The sequence below is a fragment of the Saccopteryx leptura genome, chromosome 2, assembly GCF_036850995.1.
Source record: "Saccopteryx leptura isolate mSacLep1 chromosome 2, mSacLep1_pri_phased_curated, whole genome shotgun sequence".
Lineage (NCBI taxonomy): Eukaryota > Metazoa > Chordata > Mammalia > Chiroptera > Emballonuridae > Saccopteryx > Saccopteryx leptura.
Genome location: NC_089504.1, coordinates 23,995,919 through 24,018,503, shown reverse-complemented (window position 1 = coordinate 24,018,503; position 22,585 = coordinate 23,995,919). Strand labels below are relative to the sequence as shown.

General features: G+C 36.7%; 1 protein-coding gene across 7 annotated transcripts in view; it reads left to right on the top strand.

The window, feature by feature from the left end:
- Positions 1-22,585, top strand: part of MUSK (muscle associated receptor tyrosine kinase) — a 92,442-nt gene that overhangs the window by 17,968 nt on the left and 51,889 nt on the right. For 6 of the 7 annotated variants that reach the window (XM_066365625.1, XM_066365623.1, XM_066365620.1 and 3 more), the window contains exon 5: positions 8,145-8,286. In XM_066365625.1, the coding sequence (XP_066221722.1) occupies positions 8,145-8,286 (142 nt within the window). Of the gene's footprint in view, positions 1-8,144; positions 8,287-17,141; positions 17,172-22,585 lie in introns of all 7 variants that reach the window. The other variant, XM_066365621.1, reaches the window with a different exon arrangement.

Genomic DNA, 22,585 nt, shown 5'->3' with positions numbered 1-22,585 from the left:
CCCGTGACGCAGTCCGGGAGGGGCGCCAAACCTGTCTTTCCTAGTCAGGAGATTCTCTCCGTGGACGGGGCACCTCACCCAGCCATTCGAGCTAACAATCAAGCGTTGGGGGAGGGGCGCGCAGGCAGCCTGAAATACTCTCTGGAGCACAGCTGCAGATCCAATCACTGAAATTAGCTAAACCCACAAAATCTACACACCCACGGGGCTCTAATTGATAAGATCTCTCCCAGTTCAGCGATCCAAGACAAGAGGCATAATATTTTTCAGTGCCTTTCGCTAAAGGGGCGGGGGCAACTTCTGATTGACAGAGCCTCCATATTCAGGGATATACCTAACAAGAGGGACTTGGCAGATATTAAGATCTATATAGCAAGCAGCGAATAGTGCATCTTCTTTCCAGCCAAAACAGGCTACCAAGTGTGGAAAGCCTGGGTTGAGTGGTCCAACTGAATGATAGGCGCTGAACAGTCACCTTGACAACAATTGACTCCCAGCCCCGCCTGATTACGCTGGAGGCTCTGACTGCCAGAGCCTTACCCAGAGCCTTGCGCTGAGTGAGGATAGAGTGGGGATTTCCCAGCTCTTTGAGCCTCTTACTCCCCAGACAGAAGCAGTGGCAGCCTCATAGCTGGATCACCAGGCTGCAAATTCAGGAAGGGGAGACTAGGGGAGACACTCCAGGAAAGCAAACTCTCTCTCATTGTTGGACTCTACAAACGCCAACAAGCCTTGACTACCAGTGAGACTAAAGCCAATTATATGACATTGCCATAGAATCCCATCAACTGCAAATCCCTACCTAAGCGTGACACAGGGGCAGAACCTGGGGTACAGAGTCACCGACCAGGAAGAGGGAGAGAAAAGAAAAAGGAAGAAGTTAACCTCTCAAAATCAAGAAAAATCCACAGACTTTATAACTTGTTCCACTAATTCTTTGTTGTTGTTGTTTCTCTCTTCTTTCTTATTGTCTTTATTTGTATTTCCTCCACCTCGGTCCTTTTATTCTCTGCCCATCTTATGCTACCCTTTTCTTGAACTACACTACCCATAAGTGTTACATTTTATTTCTTTTCTTCATCCTTACTCTCCCTTAGGGTTACACTCCAAAACCCTTAACTCTCACTCTCTCCCCTTTTGTTTTCTTTTTGTTTTTTTTCCCTTTCCTTTTTTTCTTCCTTTGTTTCTCTCTTTTTCTTATTTTTTCCTTTCTATTCGTTCCTTCTTTTCTCCTTTTACTTTTCCTCTCATTTAATCCTCAATTACGAACAAATTATTTAATTTGGGACTAAAGTTTTTTTTTGTTTTTGTTGTTTGTTCTTTTTTTTTTTTTTTTTTTCTTTTCTTTTCTGCTTTTGTTCTTGGTTTTCCTTTATTTGTTTGTTTTTGAGGCATTTTGGGTACTTTTTACATTGCTTTTTAACTCACTAGCATTCCTCCCAACCCAAAGTCTCCATTGTATTTAGTCTTCACTCCACTTAATACAACAGATTTTTACTTATTATTTTTATTTTTTTCTTCTTTAAATATTATTTTTTCTCTCCTTTTTTCTGTTTCCCTCTTATCCCTCTCATTATATCTTTTAGTCGACCATCACTTACAAGCAAATCATTTGATGCTTGTCTAAGATATCCTCCTTTTTTTTTTTTTTTTTTTTGCATTTAGTAGGTCCCTACTCCCTTTTTTGCACCTTGAACTCTTCACCCCAAATCAGGCCCTCCGTTATAGGCAATTTTTGTTCCATTTAGCATAATATAATTCACAGGTCATCACAATATTTACCTAAAGAGGTGAGAGGAGGGAAGGAGAAGAAAGAAAAAAGGGGGAAATAATAAATCATTACTTTTTTTGTGTGTGGAGTGTTTTTTTATGTTTTTGTTTTTTTTTGTTTTTTTGTTTTGTTTTTTTTTGTTTTTTGTTTTTTCTTTTTCTTTTTTTTTTCTTTTTTTTCCCCTTTTTATTCTTTATTAATTTTAATTAAGAATATCAACAAGACCACCTTCAGATGCCAATAAGAAAAAGGAAATCGAATATTATGGATACAAAAGATAGAGAGGTAACACAAATAGATGTGGAAAAATCTATGGAGAAAAGATTTAGCATACTGGAAGCCTTGGAGCCAAATGACAGAGAATTTAAAATAGAAATCTTAAAAATACTCAGAGATATACAAGAAAACACAGAAAGGCAATTTAGGGAAATCAGGAAACAACTCAACGATCACAAAGAATATATTACCAAGGAAATTGAAACTATAAAAACAAATCAAACAGAAATGAAAAACTCAATTCACGAACTGAAAAACGAGATAACAAGCTTAGCTAATAGAACAGCCCAGATAGAAGATAGGATTAGTGAAATAGAAGACAAGCAACTTGAGGCACAACAGAGAGAAGAAGAAAGAGACTCAAAAATAATAAAAAACGAGAAAACCCTACAGGAATTGTCTGACTCCATCAGAAAGAATAACATAAGAATAATAGGTATATCAGAGGGAGAAGAGAGAGAAAATGGAATGGAGAATATACTTAAACAAATAATAGATGAGAACTTCCCAAGCCTGTGGAAAGAACTAAAGCCTCAAATTCAAGAAGCAAACAGAACACCGAGTTTTCTTAACCCCAACAAACCCACTCCAAGGCACATCATAATGAAGATGACACAAACCAATGACAAAGAAAAAATTCTCAAGGCAGCCAGGGAAAAGAAGAATACAACATATAAAGGAAGACCTATTAGATTATCATCAGACTTCTCAGCAGAAACTCTACAAGGTAGAAGAGAGTGAACCCCAATATTCAAAGCCCTGAAAGAGAGGAACTTTCAGCCAAGAATACTATACCCATCAAAGCTATCCTTCAAGTACGAAGGAGATATAAAAACATTCACAAATACAGAAAAGATGAGAGAATTTATCACAAGAAAGCCCCCACTCCAGGAAATACTAAAGGGGGTTTTCCAACCAGATTCAAAGAACAAAAGAAAACAGAACCCCAAGTAACAGCTCCACCAAGAAAACAATAAAACCAAACTTAAACTGTGACAACAAAAGAAAAAAAAGGGGAGAAAGGATGAAGATTAACAGTAGCAAAGGACAATGAAGCGCAGAAATACTCATAAGAAAGGGTACTACAATGAATATGGTAGGTACCCTTTTCATTACTTAATGGTAACCACCCTTGAAAAAACCACCACAAAAACACTTGACTTAAAAAAGGTAGCAACAGAGGAAAGAAGTATGGAATACAAACAAACAAAAACAAATGATAGAAAAACAAAAGAAAAGAATCAAACAAGATACAAAACTAACAGAAAGCAATTTATAAAATGGCAATAGGGAACCCACAAGTGTAAATAATTACACTAAATGTAAATGGATTAAACTTACCAATAAAAAGACACAGAGTAGCAGAATGGATTAAAAAAGAAAATCCAACTGTATGCTGCCTACAAGAAACTCATCTAAGCAACAAGGATAAAAACAAATTCAAAGTGAAAGGCTGGAAAACAATACTTCAAGCAAACAACACCCAAAAAAAAGCAGGTGTAGCAATACTCATATCTGATAATGCTGACTACAAGACAGAAAAAGTACTCAGAGACAAAAATGGTCATTTCATAATGATTAAGGGGACACTGAATCAAGAAGACATAACAATCCTTAATATATATGCACCAAACCAAGGAGCACCAAAATATATAAGACAGCTACTTACTGACCTTAAAACAAAAACTGACAAAAATACAATCATACTTGGAGACCTCAATACACCGCTGATGGCTCTAGATCGGTCATCCAAACAGAGAATCAATAAAGATATAGTGGCCTTAAACGAAATATTACAACACCTGGATATGATAGACATCTACAGGACACTTCATCCCAAAGCGACAGAGTATACATTTTTCTCTAGTGTACATGGAACATTCTCAAGAATTGACCATATGTTGGGCCACAAAGACAATATCAGCAAATTTAGAAAAATTGAAATTGTACCAAGCATATTCTCTGATCATAAAGCCTTGAAACTAGAATTCAACTGTAAAAAAGAGGGGGAAAAACCCACAAAATTATGGAAACTAAACAACATACTTCTAAAAAATGAATGGGTCAAAGAAGAAATAAGCGCAGAGATCAAAAGATATATACAGACAAATGAAAATGAAAATACGACATATCAGAATCTCTGGGATGCAGCAAAAGCAGTAATAAGAGGAAAGTTCATATCACTTCAGGCCTATATGAACAAACAAGAGAGAGCCGAAGTAAACCACTTAACTTCACACCTTAAGGAGCTAGAAAAAGAAGAACAAAGACAACCCAAAACCAGCCGAAGAAAGGAGATAATAAAAATCAGAGCAGAAATAAATGAAATAGAGAACAGAAAAACTATAGAAAAAATCAATAAAACAAGGAGCTGGTTCTTTGAAAAGATCAACAAAATTGACAAACCCTTGGCAAGACTCACTAAGGAAAAAAGACACAGGACTCAAATAAATAAAATCCAAAATGAAAGAGGAGAGATCACCACAGACATCATAGATATACAAAGAATTATTGTAGAATACTATGAAAAACTATATGCCACCAAATACAACAATCTAGAAGAAATGGATAAATTCCTAGAACAATACAACCTTCCTAAACTGAGTCATGAAGAAGCAGAAAACCTAAACAGACCAATCAGCAGGGAGGAAATAGAAAAAACTATTAAAAACCTCCCCAAAAATAAAAGTCCAGGCCCAGACGGTTATACTAGTGAATTCTATCAAACATTCAAAGAAGACTTGGTTCCTATTCTACTCAAAGTCTTCCAAAAAATTGAAGAAGAAGCAATACTTCCAAACACATTTTATGAGGCCAACATAACCCTCATACCAAAACCAGGCAAGGATGGCACAAAGAAAGAAAACTACAGACCAATATCTCTAATGAATACAGATGCTAAAATACTAAACAAAATACTGGCAAATCGAATACAACAACATATTAAAAAAATAATACATCATGATCAAGTGGGATTCATCCCAGAATCTCAAGGATGGTTCAACATACGTAAAACGGTTAACGTAATACACCATATCAACAAAACAAAGAACAAAAACCACATGATCTTATCAATAGACGCAGAAAAGGCTTTCGATAAAATACAACACAATTTTATGTTTAAGACTCTCAACAAAATGGGTATAGAAGGAAAATATCTCAACATGATAAAGGCCATATATGATAAACCATCAGCCAACATCATATTAAATGGCGTAAAACTGAGGACTTTCCACCTTAAATCAGGAACAAGACAGGGTTGTCCACTCTCTCCACTCTTATTTAACGTGGTGCTAGAAGTTCTGGCCAGAGCAATCAGACAAGACAAAGAAATAAAAGGCATCCACATCGGAAAAGAAGAAGTAAAGGTATCACTTTTTGCTGATGATATGATCCTATACATCGAAAACCCAAAGGACTCCACAAAAAGATTACTCGAAACAATAAACCAATACAGTAAGGTCGCAGGATACAAAATCAACATACAAAAGTCCATAGCCTTTCTATATGCCAACAATGAAATATTAGAAAACGAACTCAAAAAAATAATCCCCTTCACGATTGCAACAAAAAAAATAAAATACCTAGGAATAAACATAACAAAGAATGTAAAGGACCTATATAATGAAAACTACAAGGCATTGCTAAGAGAAATAGAAAAAGACACAATGAGATGGAAAAATATTCCTTGTTCTTGGATAGGAAGAATAAATATAATTAAAATGGCCATATTACCCAAAGCAATATATAAATTTAATGCAATTCCCACTAAAATTCCTATGACATTTTTTAAAGAAATGGAACAAAAAATCATAAGATTTATATGGAACTATAAAAAACCCCGAATAGCTAAAGCAATCCTAAGGAAAAAGAATGAAGCTGGGGGCATTACAATACCTGACTTTAAACTATATTATAGAGCCACAATAATCAAAACTGTATGGTATTGGCAGAAAAATAGACACTCAGACCAATGGAACAGAATAGAAAGCCCAGAAATAAAACCACATATATATGGTCAAATAATCTTTGATAAGGGGGCCAACAACACAAAATGGAGAAAAGAAAGCCTCTTCAACAAATGGTGTTGGGAAAACTGGAAAGCCACATGCAAAAGAATGAAACTCGACTACAGCCTGTCCCCGTGTACTAAAATTAATTCAAAATGGATCAAAGACCTAAATATAAGATCTGAAACAATAAAGTACATAGAAGAAGACATAGGTACTCAACTCATGGACCTGGGTTTTAAAGAACATTTTATGAACTTGACTCCAATGGCAAGAGAAGTGAAGGCAAAGATAAATGAATGGGACTACATCAGAATAAAAAGTTTTTGCTCAGCAAGAGAAACTGATATCAAAATAAACAGACAGCCAACTAAATGGGAACTGATATTTTCAAACAATAGCTCAGATAAGGGCCTAATATCCAAAATTTACAAAGAACTCATAAAACTCAACAACAAACAAACAAACAATCCAATAAAAAAATGGGAAGAAGACATGAACAGACACTTCTCCCAGGAAGAAATACAAATGGCCAACAGATATATGAAAAGATGCTCAGCTTCATTAGTTATTAGAGAAATGCAAATCAAAACTACAATGAGATACCACCTCACCCCTGTTAGATTAGCTATTATCAACAAGACGGGCAATAGCAAATGTTGGAGAGGCTGTGGAGAAAAAGGAACCCTCATACACTGTTGGTGGGATTGTAAAGTAGTACAACCATTATGGAGGAAAGTATGGTGGTTCCTCAAAAAACTGAAAATAGAACTACCTTATGACCCAGCAATCCCTCTACTGGGTATATACCCCAAAACCTCAGAATCATTGATACGTAAAGACACATGTAGCCCCATGTTCATTGCAGCACTGTTCACAGTGGCCAAGACATGGAAACAACCAAAAAGCCCTTCAATAGAAGACTGGATAAAGAAGATGTGGCACATATACACTATGGAATACTACTCAGCCATAAGAAATGATGACATCAGATCATTTACAGAAAAATGGTGGGATCTTGATAACATTATACGGAGTGAAATAAGTAAATCAGAAAAAAACAAGAACTACATGATTCCATACATTGGTGGAACATAAAAACGAGACTAAGAGACATGGACAAGAGAGTGGTGGTTACCAGGGGTGGGGGGAGGGAGGACGCAGGAGGGAGGGAGGGAGAGTTAGGGGGAGGGGGAGGGGCACAGAGAAAACTAGACAGAGGATGACGGAGGACAATCTGACTCTGGGTGAGGGGTATGCAACATAATTTAATGACAAAATAACCTAGACATGTTTTCTTTGAATATATGTACCCTAAATTATTAATGTCATCCCATTAACATCAATAAAAATTTATTTAAAAAAAAAAAAAAAAAAAAAAAAGAATAGTCAAAAATTATTTTTCACATGTTTTTTTCATATTGCTTTTGTATCTTACTCTTACATAATAGAATATTCCATGGGGAATATACAGGTAACGACATATGTCAAATAATTGAAATACAGTCTAAAATAAATCAGCTTTGTTTTATTTTAAATAAAACACATAATGTTAAATATTTTACAATGATCTGATTTTCCTTTTGTTGTATGTATTGATGCATTTCCAACAATAAAAGCAAGGGGTGGCTCTATGTATGTTACTGAATCCCAAAAGGGAAGATAAATGTAATATTTTAACTTCAAAAACCAATTTTTGTATTATTTGTAGAACTTTACATGTTTTCAAAGAACATATATTCCTCTAAGGATACTACATAGGGTGTGCAGTGAATATGGTAGTAAAAAGCAATATTTTAATCAAACAGACTCAGATGTGGCTTTTAGGAAATCAAATAAGCCTTGGTGTACTCATGTGATGAACGAAAATAAAAATAAACTGATCTGTTAGGACTGTTATTAAAATCAATTTAGGTAATCTTGTACTACCTCATTTAATATCATATGTTATACGTGATAAGTGCCAAATAAATGTTCAGATGATATTTTTGATCATAACAGTGGTGACAGTAACTTGATGAAATGAGGCTAGTGTGTGCTTGAGAGAGCCATGGACCTTTTAAAATTCATGTCTCTATCCCTGGCAGGAAAATTCCCGCATTGCGGTCCTTGAATCTGGGAGTTTAAGGATTCATAATGTGCAAAAGGAAGATGCAGGACATTATCGATGTGTGGCGAAAAACAGTCTCGGGACGGCATATTCCAAATTGGTGAAGCTGGAAGTTGAGGGTAAGCAGCTGCATTCTTCCCCTGAGGGTTATCAGAGGGCTTCACGTTCCGTGGTGGAGGCTGTCCCGTAGCTGGCAAAGGCAGAGATGTGGGTAGCACTCTGCTCCCTCAACTGCTTCAGATATTAGACTATAAGGTCAAGACTGGGAAAGGACTAATGAAAAAGAGAAAAACAATGTCACTGGTATAATAGGCCATATTTTAATCTATTGCCTACAATCACTGGTAATTTTGACCAAAACAGATAAAATTCACTATGATCCTAAAACAAGAAGACTCCACTTTAGAACATGTGACTGGCATGGACAAGACTCCCTTGTTTATAAACTTGAAGATGCTCATTTGATCTTTGGAAGTAGGTAGATATGACTTTTAAAATGATATCAAAAGAAAAAAATAATGTTTTTACAAACAGTATTCTGTCACAAAGGGTTGAGGACAAGAAAATACTGCCCCAGAATATGTAACCAAAAGTGGTCCTACATCTTTGAGATATGTTGACAAAAAAAATTTTTCCCCCCATTTTTTAAAGCACTCTTCTATGGTCAACTAATTGAACAGCTGCTTGTGAAAGTTCTTCACTGAGAAATCAGAATCCAGATAGGGCTGGCTGTTTTATCCATTTGGCCGTCAGACCCTTCTTTACCAAACATAACAATGTATTTTGCTTAAAAATAGAAACTCCCAGCTCACCTGTGCTAGGTGAGTGAACTGAATAGTTAATTTTTTCTACCACTTCCTGTTACAATCTGCAAAACTGACCTCTCTGGTGCCTAGTTTTCTCATCTGTAGAGTAGGGTTTGTTGTGAGTATTCAGCAAGGTGTTGATCGTGTTAGCATGTGTGGCCCTTTGTAAACACTCAGTAAGTGTTGTCTGTAAGAATCGTCACCCATGTTTCTGCTTTTCTCTTATCTGATTGATAGTCATTGGACTATCCTATATTTGACACAACTATATTCTAGTTCAATTAAGGAAGATATTTAGGGTTTCTTATATCTTATTTTGGTTCTATCCTACTCTTAAGCCAAAATTCATTTTTTTTCCCTACACTTCTTCCTTGTTAATCATATAGTTAGTATTAGCTTCTTTAAGATGTTTGTTTCCCACCTAGATCTTCCTCTCACAGCTCTAATGATCTCATTTCCCACATTTACTTCTACTTGAGATAACATTTTTATTAAGTCATTGTGCCAACGGCTCATAAAATTTCCATTAACTCGGGGAAACAAATGCGGTTGGCGAGGACAGTGGGGTCAGATGTAAAGAAAGAAGTATTTTCAGCCAACTTTCTATAACTTAATATCTTCTAAATTATCAATGCTGTAAAAAGCAACCACCAGTTGATTTTAATTCTTCAGTAAAAAGTAAACATACAAACACACTCAGTTGCACACTCAGGCACATTGACTATCTGCTTGGATTCAGTGTTTCATTGAGCTATATGTGAAATGGTACAGAATTAATGTTATCCATTTATACAACAGAATAAAGATTTTCCTCTTCAATATATGAGCTTCTGTATTACAATCTATGATACTAATGTTTTAGTTAACTATCTTCATAGATATTGGAATGATTCTCTTTAAATTTGGCCTAGAAAAAATCATCAAAAATTTCAATTATTGAAATCTCATTACACAGTTTGGTCTTGCCTTGCCACTTCATTTTATATCACGCCTATCAATATAAATGAATACTCTCTTCTTTCTTCCTAACATTTAAATGGTCATGCTCATTGCTTGAACAGTTAATATATGCTAGAGGTTTTATTCAACTTGCTAGTATTGACAGTTGACCATATCATTTAAAGCTACTCTGACCACTAAGACGGTCATTTTGTCACACATGTCTATTTCTATTCCATCCTAGTACCTAGTCAAATAGCTGATATATATGAAAATTTGTGACATGCTTAGCATAGGATTTTAAAATGGCATTAATTATAATTATTATTATTAGAACATAAAAATTATAGCAAATCTGTCTTGGTTCTTGAAGCTCTGAAAAGTTGGCTTCCTCTTAAAGAAATAGTTGAGGCCCTTCCACAAGATATAATGCAACATGACCTATTTAAAGGAAGGGCCAGTTCAGCCAACAGCTCAGAACAGGTGAAAAAGTAGCTAAGAGGCAACTGGAAGAATCCCAAAAGTGCCTGCAGATACCTACCAGGTCGTCAATGGTGAGGACTGAAGATGAATTTGGGCTATGGTCAGTCAAGGCAGATGAGCACTTGTTACGTATCATGTCAGTAACTTTGAAAATTAGTTTGAGCAAATTAGAATTCATAAGTGCCATTTGATTCTGAGCTACACTTAATGCAAGTGAGTGTGCCAGGAAAAGACAGGTCCTTGTCTGCCATTGCTAGCTTCTAATGAGGATGAGCATGACGGGCCATGGATTTGGTCCACTGTGTTCACTAAATTTTAGGTGCCACAACAAATATAAAAGAAACACCGTTCCACACAGAAGTAATACTGTGCTCTTTTTCTAAGCTGCTGGGTCTCTGGAATGGCAATGCAAAGATATTATTCCCTTTTGTCTTATTGTACAAGGTTCAGATAATGACACACAAAATTACTGATAGAACCATCTGACTCAAAAATGGTCCAACATGGATGCTTTCCTAAAGGGATAATCAGTGGGAGGTCTAACATTTTAAAATGCTAACTGCCTTACATGGATCATTTTATTTATCCATACTAACAACCCGTGAGAAAGGTTTACGAAGGTGTTGTTTTAGAAAACTGAGGAGCAGAGGGAATAACTAAAGCAAGGCTGCACAGATAGAGGTGTCCAAGAAATTCAGAGATGTTGAATACTGTCTGTTCCATTAAAAAACAAGATAATTATGTGTGGCATTGTCAAGAATAGTGTCCAAACAGGGGTTAGGGAAGAAGCTAGAATTCTGTAAACAATAGAGAATAGGAAGTAGGGGGAAAAAAAAGAGAGATGCCTGGGTATAGACAAAGTTTTTGATAAATTTGGCAGAGAAAAGGGCAGTCAAAAAAGTGAGGAGTAGCTGGAGGTGTATATTGCATATAGGTAGTATTGTTTTGCAAAATTTCTCTTTTTAAAAGATAAAATAATGTTAAAATACTAATGAGGAGTCCAGAGAGAAGAAAAATTTGAACATAGGAGAGAGAAGGGGAATATTGGTGGTACTTGAGAAGGCAAAAGGAGTGTATTCAGGGGACAAGTGATGTGATGAACTTTATGCAGAGGGTGACCACATGCCCCAGTTTTCCCAGGATGTTCTGGCTTACACCTGCTGTCCTGGAATTATTATTAATAGAGTCCCTCTTTTACTTTCAAAAGTATCCAGGCTTCAAAGATAAATTATATGATCACTGTACTTAGGCAGGAAGAGGAAACTTCCTTCCTTGTAATAGGAAGAAAGGAGAAAGGGATGTGTTCCAGTATAAATGAGCTAATGAGTTTGGTGGATAGAATTTGAGAACGCTCTGTTCTGATGGTCTCTAGGAAGTAGAAAGTAAGGTTATCTTCTGGAAATATTCTGTAAAGGGGGGCAGAGGTATGAGGAGAGTAGAAGGTTTTAAAATAGCTGTGGGGAATGGGAGAGATGACTCACAGGGAAACTGGAATTCCTGGGCACATTAGGTAGAGAAGGGGACGTGAATTTGAAATAGTATTTTTTTTTTTTTTTTGCCTAGTTGCAGGTCTTTTACCCCAGCTTTGCACAGCAATACAAGTATAAGTTTAGAAAAAATAGAAAGCCAATTCTAAAGGCAAGAATCAAACACTGGAGTTTTGCCAGGAAGGGGAAGAAAAACAGGGCAAAGGATTTGACACTATTGTAAGAGAACAATCAAGGCGATGAATCATTGAATCTTTATGCACCAAAATAACACAGACCTCAGATTAAACACTTATAGCTCCAGCAATTTGACAGACAAGATAATAAGAAAATCTTCTGACTCTAAACATCAAGAAATGCTGGGTTGGTTGTACAACTCACAAGAATAAAATGTAAGTCTCCAGAGGTTAGGAATGAATAGGAATATTAAAAAAACAAAAGAGCAGTACACTCATGAGCTGGTTCTGCATTGCCTTGGAGGTGATGAGAGATTGCCCATCTCTATAGTCTAGAATGTTGATTTTAAGACTCTTAAGGGACAGTAGATAAGGTCCTGGGCTCCTGAGAAGTGGAGCTTGGCATTGAGACCCTTGCATAAAGCTAAGAATCACGGAAATGAAAAAATAAGCCAGAAAAATTCCATCCACAGGCACAAAAAGAAAACACAGAGGCTCATTGTCTCTACCTGAATTCTAGATGTGAAGGAGGAAAATCCAGGTGTTCTTGTGAATGAACAGTCAACACTCAGGACTATAGCTCACATAGGGTTGATATTAAATTCATACTGCCAGCACAGGTTGAAAATTCCCAGCTGGAGAAATTAACATAAGAAATAGGTCTTCAGTGAAAAACTTAACAAAAAGGAAAAGCTCTAAAAAAGTTCTTTTTAAAAAGAAAGATCTGCCAGACCAGGTGGTGGCGCAGTGGATAGAGCGTCGGATTGGGATGCAGAGGACCCAGGTTCGAGACCCCGAGGTTGCCGGCTTGAGCGTGGGCTCATCTGGTTTGAGCAAAAGCCTACCAGCTTGAACCGAAGGTCGCTGGGTCCAACAAGGGGTTACTCGGTCTGCTGAAGACCCGTGGTCAAGGCACATATGAGAAAGCAATCAATGAACAACTAAGGTGCAATGAAAAACTAATGATTGATGCTTCTCATCTCTCTCTGTTCCTGTCTGTCTGTCCCTGTCTATCCCTCTCTCTGACTCACTCTCTGTCTCTGTAAAAAATAAATAAATAAATAAATAAAATTTTAAAAAATAAAAAAATAAAAATAAATAAATAAAAGGAAAGATCTTACCCAGGTTAGATAGGATTTTCATAATAAAGCCATACTGAGAATGAGTTCACAATGCAAAATTATAGCATCCACAGAACACAATGTGCCTTGAGTAAGAATTAGCTGACACAATGTACAGAGGGATTAAAACCCAGGAAATTTAGTTAATAACACAATATAATAGAGAGACTCTAAAATAAATATGTTTAAACTAGTCAAAGTCACAAAAAGAGGAACAAAAAGAAGCAAAGAAAATACGTTAGGAAGAAGAAAGGCAGTCTGATTAAGAATTCAATATAATTTAAAGTAAAAACATGAGTACAATTAACATTCAATGGATAAGTAATGATACGTTGGAGACAATTCATATATTAGAAGTCAGTTCTTTAAAATTTAGACATCAGTACAGGGAAATGGAAAAAGATGAAATTAAATTTAAGAAATAATAAAGGATACAAAATTACAGAACAAGAGAATAGAGAGAGTATATTAGGCTATTCTCAAAAGCATAATAACTGCACTTGCCAGAGTGGATGAAAAAATTGTCTTCAAGTATGAGAAGCACCCCAAGTCTCAACCAGTAAAAATAAAGAACAGATATAAAATAGTTTCACACCCAGATCCATCGTAATGAATACAGAAACAAAGAAGTGATCTTACATTATCAAAGAAATGACAGATTATTATAAAGGACAGCAATTAGAATGAGCAATAGGGCATAGAGAAGCAGCACTTTCAACTACTGTATTCTTGTAATCTGTGATAGCCTAGTAAAGATCTTCTTGTTTATTTTTAAATAAAAATCAAACTTTAAAGCGTGTATAGATTTGCCTCAATAATGGAACTTCTGATAAGTTATCTAAAGGAATTATTTAAACAGGCATATGTTCAAGATGATCACAAAGTTGTTTGTAGTGGTAAAAATGTTTAAAGAATTAAAATTTGCAACAGTAGAAAACCAACAAAATACGTGATGAAATTCCATGCAGCCATTAAAAAGCATATTGAGCTATATATATATTGATTTCTCAAATTATCCACCATTTATGTGACTTGGGTCTGTCTCTAAAGCTTCAGTTTCCTCACCTCTAAAACAGGGGTAAAAATGGCATCTACCTCTTAGGTTCCTGTGATGATAACATGAATTAATACAGGCACACTATAAACATGGCATGATTATCTGCTGTTTTTAAATATTTATTAAATGTATTTAATAAGTATTTATATAGTGCTTATGATGTGCATTGTACTATTCTATCTCTTTAGAAATATTAACTCATTGGAAATATTAATGTATTCATAAGTGAACAAGTAGTTAAAGAACAATATTATATACTAGAGAATATATACCCAATGGTTAATAGTTATCTCTGCAAACAGAATTACATGGGAGGTTAACTTCTATCCATATACTTTATACAACTCCATACTTTTTGAAATTTTTAAAAAGATACCTTTATGATTAGGAAGAATTAATGCCTGTGTTTATGCTCTGGAAAAATGATTTCTTTTTTTGATAAAGTGACATCAACCTTTCTGTTCCTTGGCTTGATATATTATTTTTGCAGTTCTGCTCTTCCATTGTGCTAGAACAAACTCAGGAATGGGAAAAGTTTTGTCAAAGGCAGTCGATCCCTATGTTCATTAGGTACTCACAACACTTGGCTATTGGCTGAAGAACTGAGTGTGAAGTCCTGGCGAACAGGGCATGGAACATGCCATTTCCTTAGGGAAGGACTTCATCCAAAAAGACAGTAAGCTCAGAGCCCGCACAAAGAAGTCAGGGAGCCATCATGGTGGAGTGAGAAGATAAAGGGTTCAGAGATACACAGCTGCTGAGGGATTCTCTCTTCATTTGACTTTCCTTCCTTACTTATGGTTAAGACACCTGGAACTATAATTCCATAGTGCTTGGAGGACCCAACACAAATTCAGTTTGAGTTCTGATTTCTCAATGAACACTTTCTATACTTGGTTGGATGCTATTGCCTCATAAAGCAAAATAAAGGTAAGTTTCCATAGGAAAGTGAAGCATTCGGATTTCCCAAATTTCAGTCACCTGGAAAGTAGAAAAGAGTTGTCAGTCTTATGAGTGTGGAGGCTCCTCCTTTTGAGAGGGTAAGCCCTGTCTCAGGTATCTTTGTGACAATGGGCTTTAGGAATGGTTACATAGCAGGCTGTGATGAGGACTAGAGAAATCTATATATTTCATAGATTCTAAGATGCTCATTTTATAATATTTTACCATATCTAGGGTGCATCTCAGAGCCATTGGCTTCTCATAATCACCATTAGCTACTTACTTTTGTCCTTGCTGTGCATTTGAATGCCTTTGAAACTGAGATTTGTTTTATTGGTCTTAAAGGCAATCACACCTGGTTTGTGGCTTCCTTCTCTAGCTAAGATCATTCCTTAGCTTTTTACAAACTTGAGGATGAACATACAATGATAAAGCAAAGATAAATCAATTATATTGGCTCATAAAGATTTCCTTATATTTTACTAGCAATAATTCTTCTGCTTGAAATTTCTTTTAATTAGATAAAAGAGTCATATTCAGTAGCATAATTCTATGTAGCCTTCCTCTCCCAACAGTTGTAATTGTTGTATTTTAGTTTTGTTAGATTAAAAACAGATCAAGTGACTTTTCAGTGCCCTCTAGAAGAAATTCTAAATCAAGAGACAATCTCATCTGTGTCTCCAGTCTGCTTCATGCTCTTTGTTAGGTATGGTGTATATCCAAAGAATGACCCATCTATACTGTTTCTCATATGTATCGTTACTAAAACCATTTTCTCCTGAGTATTTTAAAGGCCAGGAAGACAGAGGCTCAGGGGCAGAGCGATATGACAATGTAGTGTGATGATCTGAGTGGTACTGCTAGAGTTTCAAGAAGAGGCCTCCTTCATGGGAGCTTTAGATGATCTCTGAAGTACAAGGTTCTGATTTTACCTTTCTGGTTTTGACCAGAGGGATAGTCTTCTACCTTTAGAAAATATGTTTAATAAACACTACATCACAGAAATTAAATGCTATTGATATGATAATGTACTTCTTTTTGTTTTTATACCTGGAGAGGTCCATTGTTGTGAGGTTTTTAATCATTGAAAAAGACCCATTTAAAGATTTATGAATATTTAATTTTCTTTTATATTTCCCTTATATCCTTTGACTTGCCTATAATGGAATTAATTATTTATTGGAGCAAAGTGTGGATGTCACTACATTCAGACAAAACCTGTTTTGGTTATAGAAACTGGTTGAGTGTAGAGACCCAAATTAAAACTGATAGATGTTGGGCTCCTGTTGGTTGCATTTTCTATTATTACCTTCTTTACCCTTGGGAGTGAAAGCCATTAAAGATTGGGCAAAGGTGAAGCTGGAACCAAGAGAGGGTTCCCAGTCAGCAATACCAGTGGGAGGAGGTGGCTTAACACCAGTACAAAACTGAGGGCCTCAGAAGCAGACCAAGAACAAGAAGAGAGCCCTTCTAGACAGAAGGTTATTGTAGGCGTCCCTAAGGTTTAAACAACGTCTCATTTGCAAGGAAGGGGTTCTTGCATCAACAGTTGGGAGAGGCTTTATGGAGAGTGAGGACGGGAAGCCAACCATTTGGTAAATTTAAGTGGCCCCAAAGCCTGATGTCCATCACTTGTCAGGGCCCTTGAGGGCTGTCAGTCTATTTATTGCTCAGCAGTCAGTCTGACAGTCTTCACCACATACTCTTAGAGCTGACCAGCTCTATTGATGGAATTTTTTTGTTTGAAGATTTTTTGTGGACATGTGCAGTACGTAACAAAATAAGTAGAATTCCAAAAACACCAAAATAACTATAAGAGATCAGGACTGATTTTAAAAATATTAGACTTCTGGCTGGCTGCCTTCTTTGCTAGTGATCGAATTTTCTTATTCATCTAGAAAAGAGGAAGCAATCATGTAATGTTTACACAGTTGATTTGCTTTTTCTTTTGTTTATGCTGCAGCTCTTAATATGACAAATGCCACAGAGAGAGGTACTGAACACCCCGATGCGTGCTGTGCTCTCAGTGATTGCCACGTTAATACAATTTGCAGTGGTCCTGTTCCCGGCATCGGGTCTACTTCCTGATGCCACTAACGGGTTTGATTTGCTGTCATGAGTACATTGTGTATTTAAAAGCCAAACAACAAAAAAGGCATAAACCTTTGCTATCCCTAGGGGTTCTTAAGGGGACAATTAAATCTGCATGATTCATAGGGTGCATGTTCTGGAAGGAGAGTTTGACCCATGGATTCTGATTTTAGGGGATGTTATGCTGTATTTTTATCTACAAAGCTCTCTAGTGCTTTCGGGAACTAATGGCAAAGTGGTCCCTTTGTTGAAGGGTTGTCAGTATAGGCCTTTAAGTAAAAAAAAAGTTATATAATTATAATAACACTGAACAGATAATAGTTCAAATTAACCCTTTGAGTAGTGAGTTTTTTTCATGCTCACTGAGCCCTGGGAGTGGGGTTTTTTGGTTTTTTTTCTCAAAAAATGAAATTAGTTCCAGTTCCAGTTTTATTAACTTAAAATCATGTTGGTTTGATAATCAATTTATGGAAACAAGAAGAACACACATTTGCTATTTTTTAATGTTGCCTTATACATTTTTAAAACAAATCAATCGTACTCTGGATGGTCAGGAGGCATGAGGACATACGTGAACATTCGTACTACTCAAAGGGTTAAGGAAAAGTTAGTTCCTCTTTAATGGTAGGTTTGAAGAAAAATGTGCTTCAAAAATTTGTCTTAAATTGTTTAAGATAATTGAATTATTTAATATAATGTTTGCATTATATTATCTGAAATAAGAAGTTACTGTGCCCTGAAATATGCATACTTTAATTAGGGTAAGTTTTTTATTTTCACTTTTTAGTTATTAAAATGAGATGTATAAGTGCAAACATACATACATCCACCAAAGAGGAAGGGTTCTTTGTCTTTAAGGCATTGATTCATCCAACAAAGACTCATAGAATGATTTTCCAGGCACTGTGCAAGAGAGAGACCACGCCTTCCCTGGGCTTAATTTCAAATGCCGCTATTTTGAATCATGCAGAGATATCACAGAAAGCTATTACAACTCTCTGGCAATGTGGAATTTGAATATTGCTTCCAGTTATTTCCCTCAGAAATAACTTTCAAATTTTAATTAGTTTTTATTTCCATGAATTAATACCAGTTTTCATGAATATACAAGACAATATTTGGAGGATACTTAATGTACTGACTACTAACATGAGCTCTAGACTTTTGAGAAAACTGCTTGAGCTTCAGAGTCTAGAGTAAACTGCCAAAGTTCAAATCCTGGCTCCACCACTTACCACCTGTGTAACTTCAGGTAGGCTACTCATCTCTGTGCCTCAGTTTCTCCATGTGTAAAATGAAGTTTATAATACTCCCTACCTCATGAGCTGCAGAAGGATAAACTTAGCTAATATACTTCAAGCTCTTACAAGAATCCTTGGTACAGATTAATCACCCAATACCTACCAGCATTAGTTCTAGGGCTAATCTAACTTCTGTGCAACAAAAGGAATGATTTAAACATTTGTGGGAATATAAGTACAGCTCTTTATTCTGTCTTTATTGTTGAGGAAAGAAGCATTATAAAGTTCAGTGGCAAAAACAAAGTTTTTAATTCATTAACTTTGGTCCTGTCAGAAGAATAGCCATATTTAAATCTGGAGTGGGTCATAGAAGTCATATAACTCAAGCTGTTTGCCGATAAGAAAATTTACAACCAGAAATACTGCTTTGCTCAAATTAGCAAGGAGCTTGGATGTCTAGATCCCAAGCTTAAGACATCTTTCTTTGCCCATTCCATTGTCCTTTCTCCATATTTACACTGTGTAGACCAGTACTCTGGAGCCTTCACATACTTTAGCATCAGATAAACCCGGGTGTTAATCCTGTTTCTCCCACCACTAGTTAGGAGAGGTTGGATAATTTACTTGACCTCTGCAAGTCTATTTTCTCATTTGTGAAATAGGGGTAAGCATCGAGTTCTAAAAATGGACTAAGATAGCATATGTCCAGTGCCTAGCTGGTAGCTCTTTGATGGCTGTTGTTGGTATTGTTGTCTGTTGTTTACATTGTTTTAGAGTTGGATGACTTCTACCCAGATACTGTTACTGGTTAGGCTTCTCAAATTTCACAAATAGAATGTCAACATTACCAACTGCTCCTCTTGTTTCCAAAGAACATAAATCTACCCTCAATCAGCAATGCTTTGTACCTGCATTCTTGGAACTTGTCAGAGATTATAACTTTGCTTTGGCCTCACTGTGACAAGTGCTGCAAGGCAGCTCAGCTAAGAAGCTGTGTGAAGATGTACCTTTAGTGGGAAACTGGGAAGGCGCTGTGTTCGAGTCAACTTGTCCAAAACAAAAACAGTATAACAACATGCATGTGAAGGCAACGTACTGCATATCCTAAACTTACCTCATATTTTACTCACTACATCAACAGTACTTTGGCAAAAATCTTATTGAAAATATTGATCATTCCATCACTCACTGCTCTGAAGTAAATCTTAAGTGAGAAATTGCTATAAAAATTTAGTGCTTGGGGGAAAAATGGTCTCTTCGGAGAAATTGGCATTTTGTTTTACTTCCTGTAATGACAACTGTTTATTTTCTTTTCCCTCATTTTGTGCCCTAGCTGGCATGCATCTCAGAATCCAATTTGAAGCTTAGTCATAGTATGTTACACAAAACCAATCAGAAGCCTCCTTTTCCTGGTACTAATGTGGTATTTTATTTAATTTACTGTCACATTGTTGATTATACTCATTTCAAAACTTCTACAGAGGCCCTGGCCGGTTGGCTCAGTGGTAGAGCGTTGGCCTGGTGTGCAAGAGTCCCGGGTTCGATTCCCAGCCAGGGCACACAGGAGAAGCGTCCATCTGCTTCTCTACCCCTCTCCCTCTCCTTCCTCTCTGTCTCTCTCTTCCCCTCCCGCAGCCAAGGCTCCATTGGAGCAAAGTTGGCCCAGGCACTGAGGATGGCTCTATGGCCTCTGCCTTGGGCGCTAGAAAGGCTCTGGTTGCAGCGGAGCAACGCCCCAGATGAGCAGAGCATCGCCCCCTGGTGGGCATGCCGGGTGGATCACGGTCAGGCACATGCGGGAGTCTGTCTGACTGCCTCCCCGTTTCCAACTTCAGAAAAATAAAAAATAAAAAAAAACTTTTATGGAAAGAGATGGAGATAACAAAGTTGATGGATTAATAGTAATGGAACTTTTCCTTCAAGGTAGTAGTTCTCAAACTCAGTGCAGATCTTATTAAATGGCATAGCTCCAGGATGCACTCCCCAGAGAGTCAGATCTGACATGTCTGTGTGAAGTCCTTTCAACAATTTCCTAAATGATCCGTATGCAGGTAGACTATAAACCACATTTTGAGAAACATTCACTTAAGGGTTTCATACTTGGTATGTCTTTATTCCAGTTGGAGTTTCAAAATTTAAGGAGGAAATTAGTTTACTCATAATTAGTAAGACAAATGTTAGGATAGCTTCAAATTTATTCATTTGTTGAGTGCCTACCATATTCCGTGTAACGGGGTGACTCCTGAGGATACAGAGAAAAATAAGACATGGTTTATTTAGTGAGGAAGACAGACATGGAAGCAAGTAATTACAGTAATTCAAGTTCAATATGTTTGCACTGATAGAAGTTTGTATGGGATACATATACAGGATGAAGGAGATAGTGAGAGGTCAGGGGGAGCTTCAGAGAGGTGAGGTACAACAGGACTGTGATTGATGAATGGCAGTCAGCTCATGGTACAGATCATATCGCAATGAGGAGGGAAACGATGACTTATCATGCAAGCACAGGCAGACACTGACTCATAAACGGAGTAAAAGGCAGGACTAGAGAGTTTGACACAAGATCTACACCAGAGTGAGCTGCAATTTGACTCACAGGTAACACTGAGTTATACTCTATGGTATCCTTTCTTGGGTATAATTTTTAAATTGATATATATTTACTATCTCATTAACTTGAGAACATACAGTTTGGAGACTGATTCCCCTGTTTGGGCACCCAGATCCCATCACAGAAATGTTCCCAGTTTAAGCCATTTTAGACAACCAAGATACTATGGTGTCACTTAAGATTAAGGTTATGTCTGACTGGTGGTGGCAGAGTAGATAAAACGTTGACCAGAATGCTGAGGTCAGAATGTGATATGATCTGTACCATGAGCTGACTGCCATTCATCAGTTTGATGTCCCGAGGTCGCTGACTCTGAGCGAGGGCTCATCGGCATGAGCTCAATGGCTTGAACAGAGGAATCATTCACACAACCCCAAAGTTTGCCAACTTGAGCTCAAGAGTCACTGGCATGAAAAGCTGATGGTCACTGGTTTGAGCAAGGGGACCCTGGCTCACAAGGGTCAAGGCACATACAAAAATCAGTCAATGTATAACTAAAGTGAAAGCAACTATCCATAGGTGCTTCTCATCCTCTCTCTCTCCCTTCCTGTCTCTTTCAAAAAGAAATTGGCCCTGGCCGGTTTGCTCAAAGGATAGAGTATTGGCCCCATGTATGAATGTCCTGGGTTTGATTCCCAGTCAGGGCACACAAGAGAAGCCACCATACACTTCTCTCCTCCCACCCCCTTCTCTCTTTCTTCTCCTCCCACAGCCAGTGGCTTAATTGTTTGATCATCGGTCCCTGTGCTGAGGATAGCTCAACTGGTCCCAGCGTATCAGCCTCAGGAGCTAAAAATAGCTCAGTTAATTCCAGTATTGGCCCCAGATGGGGGTTGCCAGGTGGATATCAGCTGGGGTGCATGTGGGAGTCTGTCTCAGAATCTCCCCTCTTCTCACTTAAAAAAAAAAAATTAAGGTTATGACTCCTGTTTGTTTTTTTTCTCCCCAGCTAAAATGTCTAGGTAGTTAAAAAAAATAGTAATAAAAATAAATAAATATGCGAATAAAAAAATTAATTCTGGTTTTTAATAAACTTTAACACCTTTGACTGATGCCATAGCTCAGGAATCTTCCTTTTCATATGAGTAATTAAAAAGTGTTATTTGAAAATAAACTATCATTTTGATAAATGTACCATGATTATGTAAGATGTTAATATTAGAAGAAGTTGAATGAAGAAACTGGAAACTCTCTATACTAGCTCTGTTACTCTTTTAAAAATCTAAAATTATTTCTAAATAAAAACCTTTTAAAAGGTTAAAATAAGAAAGCTTTCTGTCCTGGTAATTAAGCAAATTAACATCTCCTCCCATTAAAAACCAGGGGAAAAAAATGATTGTTTTCCTAAGAATGAAAAAAGTGAAACAGAACCAAGTCCAAGTTTTTTATTGGCTTATGCTTAAACCACTAATATAGTTCCAGAATTATTTTAACAAAAATATTTTTAATAGTTGGTCTATC